General features: G+C 31.4%; 1 protein-coding gene across 4 annotated transcripts in view; it reads right to left on the bottom strand.

The window, feature by feature from the left end:
- Nucleotides 1–5,067: 5,067 nt before the first annotated feature.
- The window catches only part of LOC118195267 (E3 ubiquitin-protein ligase HECW2-like), a 112,082-nt gene continuing 105,418 nt past the window's right edge, over nt 5,068–11,731 (bottom strand). For all 4 annotated transcript variants that reach the window (XM_035366533.2, XM_035366535.2, XM_085814835.1 and 1 more), the window contains one exon: nt 5,068–11,258. In XM_035366533.2, the coding sequence (XP_035222424.2) occupies nt 11,147–11,258 (112 nt within the window). In that variant the 3' untranslated portion in view covers nt 5,068–11,146. The remainder of the gene's footprint in view (nt 11,259–11,731) is intronic.

The raw sequence follows: 11,731 nt of genomic DNA, 5'->3' as shown, positions 1-11,731 counted from the left end.
TCCGTACTGGTTTTTACTGATTGTTTGATTTTTGATGAAATGATGTCTCAACCGTTCGGCAATAAGTGTTTCTAGAACTTTTCTTATGACGGGCAGCAGGTTTATTGGCCGAAATGCAAAAGGATCTTCGGGGTTCCTATCCTTCTTCTCGAAAAGTATTATTTGTCCTTTCTTTCATGTTATCGGGAAAGGTCGATAATTCTAAGCATTTATTGAAGAAATCAAGGATTCTTGTTTCATAATTGTCTATAATTTTTAGAATTTTGTTGTTTATAGAGTCGGGGCCAGGGGTTTTCTTATTGTTGAGGTGCTTGATAATATTATTAATTTCTCGAAAGTAAAGGGGCAGTATTGTGGGCCATTCTGTGAGACACTGGAAAATTTAATCTCTCTCTGCTCGGGCGTGTCATCTCCCGAATTGTCATCCATGAAAATAGCTTCGAGGTTTTTGGTTGCTGCTTCTTGCGATTATGAAGGAAGCACCAAACAGCACGAAACTTAGATCATGTGTATATGGAATATGCAAATGATTACGATTTCAGCGCACGCGCACATCATCGGTAATTTCAGTATTCCTTACAATCTGTTTAAAGATAGGAAGGACTATTATTTAGAATAACTTGAAATTGTTCTCTCGTGAGATTTTTGGTGTGAACAGCTTTATGCCTCGTAGCAAAACACAAGTACCATTCGAGCACGTTCCTCAGTTCTGCTGAGGTAGAATCGTTGCATACAGAGATTGCGGATTATCTTTCTGGTAAATCAGTCATCGTGTCAGACGTAACAAAGGAACAATCAAGAGAATATTTAATCGGTGGATGCAAGACGGAATGAATGACACACAGAAGCAAATGTAACTGCCTCATCACACGACTCCACGGGAAGACAGGCATACTGTGCCCATGGTACTGATGGAAGCGCACAGCCACATCTGTAGCCATGTCACAAGGAACAAGATTTGTAGCACAACAATCGGTGTCTGCAAGAACAATTCGACATCAGTTACAGAACAATGGACTGTTCGCTATGCATCCGTTGCTTCACTTACCTTTAACTTTAAACCACACATGTTTGCGTTTACAACAGGCTGAATGCTCTGAACAGCAGAGATGGACATCCGAATGGCATGACATTGTGTTTTCGGATGAATCACGCTTCTGCCTGCAGTACCATGATGGTTCGGATTAGAGTTTAGAGACACTGTGGGAAAGCTGCTCAACTGTTGTGTTATGCATTTTTATACTGGTCCTGCACTTGGTGTGGATACCACTCCTGGACTCTAGTACACATTATTGGTATATTTATCAGCCAACATTATATCTCTGAGGCTTTGCAACATGATCTCCTTCAAGACTAGCCTGTGGCCACATTTCAGCAGAACAATGCGTGACCACACGTTGCATGCAATGTTTAAGCTTCCTTCTTACCCCTTCGTATTTCACTGTTATCATGGCTGCCCGTTCTCCAGATCATCGCCCATCAAACATGCCTGGTCGATGATTGAAGAATGCCTAGCACGGCATGCCTCACTCGCGGGTTCATCAGATGAACTTTGGGTACACCCCAACAACACATCCAAAGCCTCTTTCACTCAGCATGCAACAGCGGTTACTCACAAAAGTAGAGGCAACACCCATTACTGATTTTCTTGCCTTTCTCACCTCAAACTGTATTTCAAATCAATTATATGTGTAATCTCTGAAATAAATTTGGCTTTGATATCTTTTGTGCTTCTTCATGTTGCATTTTGGATGGCCAACAATGTAAAACAATTAATTACTAACTACAAATCTGTATTTTTTATGTTGCAGTACCCAAGAAGGTATGTATACCAAGCTCAGCCAGTGGTCATTTGCATATGCTATGAAAATCATTGCATTTGTGAAGAGAACATTAATTCTGATATAGGGGATAGTGGTGGCAAAATAAAATACACCTAAATGATGGTAAGTACTTCTTATAATAAGCTACTAAGCTCCATTTACATACAAACATTCTTACATGTGCATCGTTTCAGGACAATTCTGTTAACCAATTAATACTTTAACTCAGTGGTTCCCAAATTGTGCACTGCGGCGTCATGGAATGTAAAGGTTTCATAATTAATTAAACCAGACATTTAGCGTAACAAAAATAAAATAAAGTGAGAAGCTGCAAACATCTAAATATTTTGTGTGGTCTGTTTTTACTTGATCCTATGTAAAACTTAATTTGCCAGCGCAAAATATTCTTGCGAATGCAAACCGGCAACATTGCAATGTATCTCATGACAGACTAACCTGAGAACACGTACAAGACTAAGACTTTCTCAGGATTATTCCATAGAAAGAAACCGTGAAATTTTCCTGATATTCTTGCTAAAGTTAACTAACTCATCATGTCATTTGATACAGGTTTGCATGCGACATTCAGAGGTAATTTTTTTCCCAAAATTAAAGTCAAAATCGATCATTTTCTTTTAAGCTGGATTTCATGCGATTTATGCTTGCTACAGAAATGCCAAGTCAAATCAGCAGCAAAAGTAATAATTTCATTACTGGATTTATTAGAAAAATGCTCCTATAATTTGAAATATTCATGACAATAATCTTAGCGGACAGTATAGTGGTTTTTCAGCTTTTATAAGGTTTTGATATTATACACATATGCCAAAGATGAAGCAGACGCCATAACTATTGCTTTTTTCTCCTGCTCAGTGAGTGAATGCTTTAGTCACTTTTCTCTTCGAGAGTGAGATGAGGTTGCTGGAATTTGCAGTTTTGCCAATGCCAAAAAGGGAATTTTTCCTATTGGTCACTAATGATTGACATATTAGAAAATTTTTAAATAAAAAGCTGAATGCAACATAATCTATTTTTCATTCTCTTCTCTTTGCTTAACAATATTTATATTTCATACCATGATGTTTTCAGTGCGACATCTCAAAGTGGTTGAATTATATTATATTGCAGGATGCAAACATTTTCTACTAGATCCAGTGTTCTTGACCATCAATATAGACATGTCGAGGTGCATAGGCCTTTCTCGACAGATCTTGCAGAAAACATAAAAGCAAGCTTTGCTGCCTAGGTTCAGGCAGTTGGATTATAATTTAAGACTAGTAAAATTAAACTCAGTGCTTCATGTAAATAAACAGTGATATAAATTAGATCATGTAGTTAGTGTTATATAACTTTGTTTGTTTTCTTTGATAATAAGTATAATAAGTCTTGTGATTTTTTGCTGCTGTATCTTTGATGATGGACTGATTTTGGAACAGTAATAAACGGAATAGTGCAGATAAAGTATGTTTTCAACAAGTGGCACGGCTGTCAAGAAACAAAAATATCGTCAATATGATGACACGCTAACAGAAATGAATGCTGAAGAGAAATCACAATTTGTATTGTGTATGACTGGTTGTGGAGTGCATGCTTCTAAGATAACTGAAGTGCCATTTAAAATCTTAATCACCACAGCATGGTTAGCAAACCTTGAGAATTTTTTGCCAGGAAGTTAAAAGAACTGAAACAAAAACATTTCTTTTTAAACTGCATGAATGCATAAATACCATACAGTGCTTTGCTAGCACCTTACAAAGCAGATTACTGAATCACAAAATGTAAGAAATCTATGGCTGCTCATGGTTGACGAGTCTGCTGGGAAGTTGCTTTTAACAATGCCTTTGTCTAATAACAGAATGCAACATATGGCAGAGAATATATATATATATATATATATATATATATATATATATAAAAAATTAAAACAACTGGAATGTAGAATACAGCTAGTGAGGCTACGATTAATCATATGAATGCTCATTTAATAAACTATGTATGGTTTGTAGATGATAATAATATTAAAGACAACCTTCTGTTTTGTAAAAATATTATTGCAGGAACAAAGGCTCCAGGACCTGTTCCGAGATTCTTGATACGTTCATATCTAAAAATAATTTGAATTGGCCTAAGTGCATTGGTATCAGTATTCATGGAGCTTGCTCCATGTCTAGCAGCTATGAAGGATTATATGTACTTATTTGAAGCTAATTCATGAAATGCACTGTGGACTCATTGCATTACTTACAGAGATGTGTTTTCATTCGATTCTTGCAATGTTAGAATGCGTGGTGAATAAGGTAAATTTCATTCACTGAAAGCAAGGTTTTTTTTTTTTTAAAACTGTGAGAATATCGGAGCCGAATACTCATCTTAGTTGTATTATAGCAGTGCACAATGGCTTTCCCGTGGTATATGTTTTAACACATACTTTTTAATTGCTGCAAGAATTTATTTTTCTTAAAGAGGAAGGATACAAAGACTCAGAAGAATTTGCTGATGTTGATGTTTTAATAGAACTGGCATATTTATGCGACATTTCTGAAAAGCTGAATTCTCTTAATCTTTCTCTTCAGGGAGAAAATATGCATTTTTTGAAGTCAATGAAAAAAATATCAGCTTTTACATAAAAAAAAAAAACTCAAATTATGAAGAAATTTGAATGAAAATGCTGGCAAAGATTGTTTTTTTAAATTTTTGTAGCAAATTTTGACGTCAAATGAACTTGATCTTAATATATAAAACATAAGAAATATATTCTTATTAATATTTTTATATAAAAAAACATGTTTAAAAGACACTTAACACATCTGGTTCGAGAAATATTTTCAAAATGGATATTTATGATAGGTTTGCATGGATTCAAGATTCATTTAACATTAGTGTTCTATCCGATTTCACTTCTGAGGAAGAGAATCTTATTGAGTTACCTTGCGACAACAGTTTGAAAGCAAAACTTGCTGCATGCAATCGACAGAATTTTGGATTTCAATAAAAGATGAATACCACATTCTAAGCGATAAGGCTCAGTGAATTTTGATTCCATTTTCAACATATTTATGTGAAGCTTGGTTTTCAGCAGTTGCTGTAATAAAAAGCAAGTATAGAGCAAAAATTAACGTGGAAAAGGAAATGAGGGTGGACATGTCCAGGTTGTCTCCACGACTTAAGAAAATGTGCATTGATTTGCAGGCTCATCACACTGATTATTAATTTAATGTCAGTAAAGCAAAAAAAAGTTAAATAATAAAGATACACAAGTTTTATTTTTTTAATCACTTACACACGATTAGTCATAGTTTTACTTAAGGTAGGGCGACATAGGAAAATTTTAATTGAAAAAAGGTGCCCCAACTCGGAAAAGTTTGGGAACCACTGCTTTAATGCTTCAAAAGTCAAGAAAATTTTATAATTATGGTTCATATAGTTGGTTGACAAGGCTGCATACAAATATTCCTACATACAATGCATACAAATATTCATAGTAAATGAGATTTTAATCTTTTGAGTATTTTCCCATAGAAGCAACTCAAAGATTTTGGAAGTTTGCTGTTTGACTTTGCAATATACATATAAATTTCTCTTCCTTAAAGAAACAAAAATAATATACTTATTTTTTAAACAGTATTTATTACAAAACCAATATGATGCATGTGACATCACATACTTCTTATACATGATGCATACACAACTACACGATCCTTCTCAGGCCAGCTGGAATATACAATGATGCAACTACTTCACAGTAAGCAAAACATAAAAGAGTAAACTATAGTTTGTAAATTCAAATTAAATATTTATATTAATAATTTCATATAATATAAAATTTTTTTAACTCAAATAATATAGAAATTTTATTTTACATTATAAATATGGAAATGACAGAACATTAAATTAAAAATAAAAATAACAGATACATTTCAATGACCAATAACTGATAAAATAACCTAAATACTATAAAGTATATTATTTATTTCAAATAACAATTATCAATAAATTTTATTTTATTGCTGCTGTGTATTAATGAAGGAAGTTCAAAAGCAAATATATTTAACTTTTTTTAATAAAAAATGCCATTAGCATATTAACTCAACATATAGCATATTTCAAAAACCTAGATTTCCAAAATATTTCCCCTATTTATAAAATGATGACTTCTATTTAATGAAAATAGACTCAAATTGCACAGTTTTTTTTAAAAATAAATTTTTGCAATAAAAAATTTAAAAAAGATGTGGGAATATAGATGTAAATAATTTCAACAGGTAGCTTAATTAAAATGACAGTCACTGTAAATCTTTTTAGTTACAAGTTTACATAAATTAATTTTCTAAATAAATCAAGATTACACTTCATTGCTAAATAAGAAATTGTACACGATGCTATGCTCAAACAAATTTCCTGTAACTACTTTTAAATGATACAATATACAAACTAAGCTTATGTGACTTCATAAATAAAACATAATTGTATATATTTGAAAATAAATCTACTTAACATTTAAAAAATGGCAAATTCACAGAACCCAGTTCTTTTACTATTTCTAAACAAACTATGAATTAAAAGAATTTGAAATACATAAAACACATTTCTTTCTGAAATAAAAACAACATATGCATAACAACACTTGTTATGTATTTTTAAATGACACTTGTTAATGTAAAAGATCTAGATGATTCATAACAAAACTAACAACACAAAATCTGAATATCTATTGAATATCTATCTGTATAACTTATAAATAGGAACAGAATTTTCATGTAGATTTGAAATAAATAACAACTTTCAAAAGAAACTGAAATTCAAAATAAGATGGATGAAAATTTAAAATGCAGATATGGGGGAGGAAGGAAAAAACTGCACCAATAAACAATAATATACACAATCTTTTTTTTTAATTAAGGAAAGTATTTTGCAGCAAGACTTAATGGTTAAAGAAATCAAATTTTAATTTACATTTCACACTTACATGAAAGTGCTAAAAACAATCATTCAGAGAAATAAATAAAATGTGACATTATTAACAGCCACACAGCACATTCTAGCAGAGCAGCTCACAAGTTATAAAACATTCGTCACTTTGGTCAATACAAATGACATCACACAAAATGCATGAAGATGGAAGTCTTCACAACTCTTTCAAAAAACGAAAATTTTTAACAAAGCTCATTCAGAATAAGGCACATTTAGCTCATAATGCCAGACATGAAAGAGAACAGTTAAATTATTAAAAGCATGGCAGTAAACATCATATTTATTCAACATAAAAAAAAATTAATCATCCCAGAAGATTTGTGTATCAAATATGGGCCTTTTAAATGAATCACAACATTATACATCTTAATGAAGTTGCCATGTCTAAAGAAGTAATAATAACTGGCAAACTTCATTAATATCTTAATGAATACATCCCAAACTCTGAATTGAATGCCAAACGAAAAAATGGGAGAGTAATAATAACTGGCAAATTTCATTAATATCTTAATGAATACATCCCAAACTCTGAATTGAATGCCAAACGAAAAAATGGGAGAGTAATAATAACTGGCAAATTTCATTAATATCTTAATGAATACATCCCAAACTCTGAATTGAATGCCAAACGAAAAAATGGGAGAATAATGTTTTCACAAAAAGTTTCAATTTTATGTGTATCTTTTATTTTTAATCTTTCCAAGTCTGAATAATTTTGATAAATCTTTCTAAAATCTCAAAATTGACTTTTCTAATTTTAATTGTTTTAAAAAATGATCATATTAAATTTCCTAAAAATGATTAATTTCCCAAAGGAATATTATACCATAATGTTATGTCCATTAACTCAGGAAATAAATTAGAATTAGCAGAAGAATAAATTTACATAATTTTCATGCAAATGTATTTTAATACAGAAAACAGCTGATTGATAGTAAAAATATTTTACGATTTAATGAATCTATATAAAATGGTGAGAAATTAAAATTTATATTTGCATGTTTGTTTAAATTTTCATCCTCTATTGTTATAAAATTACATAAGCAAAACGGGTTAAAATAAGAATGGGCAGACAACATGCAGATTATTCTTTACTTACGGACTGCACTTGAACTATTATAAAAGTGCTTTTCACAGTAGTAGTAACAATCCCTTAACTTCAAACTGAAGCAAAACTTGATTTCAAATAAACTTGATGTTTTAAAATACAAAAGTTACTGTTACTTAAAATAAAGAGAAGTGTCAAAATATGTACTGCAAAAATTTTGAAAATAAAACACTGTGTACTCACATTTAATCTAGAATTTTTTACAGCTGAGTTGTTTAATTTCTTACATTCAAATATACCATAGCTTTTAAAATTAGCAATCAAGAGGAAAAGGGATATTTATCAACACATCATTTAGGTACAACCGGATTAGGTCACCAAATGTGTAAGATTTTAAGAAATGGAAGAAAATTAAGCATTTTTCCAAAAATGTGAAACCAAAGAAGTTGCAGAAGATTTTGAAAAGTCCTGGGAGTACAGAATTAGATAATGAAATAGGTTAAATTTAGACATAATAAAGGAAGAAGGAGATATTTAATGAACAAAATCTTGCACGAAATCTTTTCTGCTTCAAATTTGTTCCATCTCTTGATATTACAATATTTAGAATGATCTGTCATGCCTAGTTATATGTTTATTGTTATACAATAGGGCTCTGTCTACTAGGACTCAGTAAGCCCATGGGTTGATTCTATTTTTCATAATTTTTTGTAATTTGATTGTGGCTATGTCCTAAGGCTGACAGATTTAAAAAGTACAACTAGGTAAATATTAAGAGAATATGCTATTAAAACTTGTATTGAAACAGAAGTCAGTTATGTTCTCATGCAAACAAAATTAACTTATAACACATATAATTATAATAATCATGATTTGAAACTATTCTGAAACTGCAATCAGACAATATGTATTTTTAATAGCTATCCAGGATGGACAAATGCATTGTTACATGAAACTGGAAACTTCTGTAATTTGCACCATCAGAACTGTATATTAGAAATAATTAAATGTCCAATGTCATACATAGGAATTCAAAATTACAATTTCTTAACACTGATAATTTAATTTTTTCCATTAAAATTATCCAATTAACAATTATTGCAACTATGATTTTGCATTTTTTAATTCTATGTTTATTAAAATATAAATGAAATTACTATAATACTGTGGCTATGAAATTTGCATAGCTTATGCCTCATATAGTGAATTTCTTCTTCAAAATTATTTCTTGTAAGTCATATCCATTTGCAAATGCTTCCAATTTATTTCATACACAAGGAAAAGGTGTATATGTGTACTTGGATAAGCATAATTTCCACATAATCAAATGAAATTTTAAGTATGTTTTTCCCATACATATGAAATGCATATTTTTAAATCACAGCATTTAAACACAGCAAGGGAAAAAAGTGGGAGAAGGGGAAAAATCTATATTGCAACAACCTACAAAATGTTGAAGTGTTCATATTTACAAGTCAAATGGTTAGATCATATTATGCAAGTATTAATCATCAAAAGTAGAAGACAAATTTCATGTAAAAAGAACTACTACCTACAGAAATACAATAAAAATGTGAAAAGGAAGAAGATCTCACAATTTCATTTCAGTTATGTATTCATAAAAAGTATGCCACAGCTTCAAGCAATTTTGAATTACTAAAAATTTAAACTCAGGTTAAATAAAACAAAATATTTCTACTCTGAACTAGCTTATCATATCTTAACATTTATCAAATTCATTCCTTCATTTACAAAATCTGTGTGAAAATTCTATGCTTATTATAAGTAATACACATGTCAGACACAGTCTAAATGTGCCTTAACTGTACATGTAAAATTAAAGCTTTCAAATGGAGAGCTGAATGCTTGATGTTAACGCTCAATAAAAATGCCAGCAGATGAAAAGTTATTGAAAAACCCGTGAGAATATATCAAAGCATGGTTTTATTATTAGAGACATTATTTACAAAACAAATTCAAACCTACATTTTTGAGACCATTGTTTAGTATGAAACAGTCAAGCCTTTGCAAAAGCAATGACTACGAAATGCTTTCATGCATACAGAGTGGTTGAGCGATTATTTCGAAAATTGTATTTTCCAGGTGATTTATTAGCCCAAAAAGATATGGGTTTTCTGCCTGTTTTTCTGCTGCAATGGAAAGGCATAACACCATTCAACAGCCAAAGCACAGGAAGGCAAAAAGTTGCCATTAGAATAAAATTTCTTCAGTCCACCATAGTTTAACTTTTTGAAGTTCTAATAACTAAACTCTCATGAGCAAAAGTGTAATCAATCAGATTAAGGTACATTAATAAACTAATAATGAATTACTAATCATCTTCAAAGGAGTTGCATCTGTTTTTTTATGCACATTATACAAACAGACATGATTGTGATGTACTATTCGACAAAATTGAGTACAACTTTTGATTTTATTTTCTTATTTCATCACAGCTTTTCAGTTTCTTTTCTCCAATAGTAGACTGAGGATTCCTAAACACACACGTCTCCACAACAATTTGCATTCAAATTTCACAGAATGCAATCAGACAATTTTGCTAATAAATATTTCACTTCAGCATAATATCCTAGTTTTTGTAAATTGTCACTAAGTTTTTAATGAACATTAGCAGTAAAGCACAACTATATGCAAATCTAAGATGGATAGAAGGCATGTACAGTGCTCAAAATAATTGCTCATAGAAAAGACAACACAAAACAAACTACACATATGACAAAAAATTTGATTCATGGTTGAAAAAGTAAGCACATCATGTGCCTCCCACTTGTAACTACCTGTTTAAAAAAAAATGCTCAACAGTTTCTTCCATTAGAAATGTTATAATGATAACAGTATAGTCTAATTTCACACTCGTATTTCTTGTGCTTGGAATTTTTTTTGTCCTCTCATGTTCATGATGGCTCTCTTGATTGGAACCCAAATAGCAGTCCGACTTCAAAGCAGCACTGTAGTTGAAGCATGGAGGGTAAGATAGAAGGCCATAGTGTAGAAAAACTGGAAGTCCCAGGTCTTTTGCATAACAGATCGGCAGAGGAGAATGACCCAGGCATTAAAGGTACCACCAGCCACATTGAAACAATTACGTTTCTGAAATATTTCAAAGATTATCATTATGGCAGCACTTTCAAGCTGAAGATATCAGCATCCCAAATGAGACCTCATGATCAGATAATGTGCCATGGGTCCCAGAGCATCCTCCTCAGCATTTGAGGTCTACCAAACAGGTTTGATAGAATAAAGCATTTTCCTAATATTTTTACCATTCAATGCTATTTTAAAGTCACTCTATGCCAAATGTACTTGATTCTTCAACAGCTAGAAGTAATTTTTCATAGAGCATTTCATATGTTGTATAAGGAGGGAGATCCAAACGGTTAAAACAGGTATGTGCCCTATAAAAGGGAGAAATGGTTAATGTTGAGAAAGATAACATATTAATAAAAATATAAAACTGTACAGAATTAATACACAAATTAAAGATAAAAATATATGTAAAATCTCATACATTCTTGTTTTAAAGAAGGATTAAGTTTTCATAGGCATAAAATTCTCTGTCAAATTTAAAACACACCACTGAGAATTTTAAATATAATATAGAAATATGAACATGTACACAAAGAAGAAAATAACATTTTGCGAAACAAAACTAAACTAAGAAACATTTTTGAGTTCTCTGGAAGTGGTCTAAGAGCAGTGATTTTAATACCAATGTTTATTTATGTTCTTCGAGATGCAAGTTATATTTAACCCTTTCAGGATGGGCGTTCCATATATGCATTCCCTAAGAACGTCTCTTACAGCCGAGCATCCCATCCACGCATCACTAGATATTGCGTTCAAAGGATGGGTGATGCGCACTCGCATT

Source organism: Stegodyphus dumicola, chromosome 4 (genome assembly GCF_044657685.1).
Source record: "Stegodyphus dumicola isolate Sdum_Otavi_A_Nest chromosome 4, ASM4465768v1".
Lineage (NCBI taxonomy): Eukaryota > Metazoa > Arthropoda > Arachnida > Araneae > Eresidae > Stegodyphus > Stegodyphus dumicola.
The sequence above is the reverse complement of the archived record's forward strand: the minus strand, read 5'-3'. Positions and strand labels throughout refer to the sequence as shown.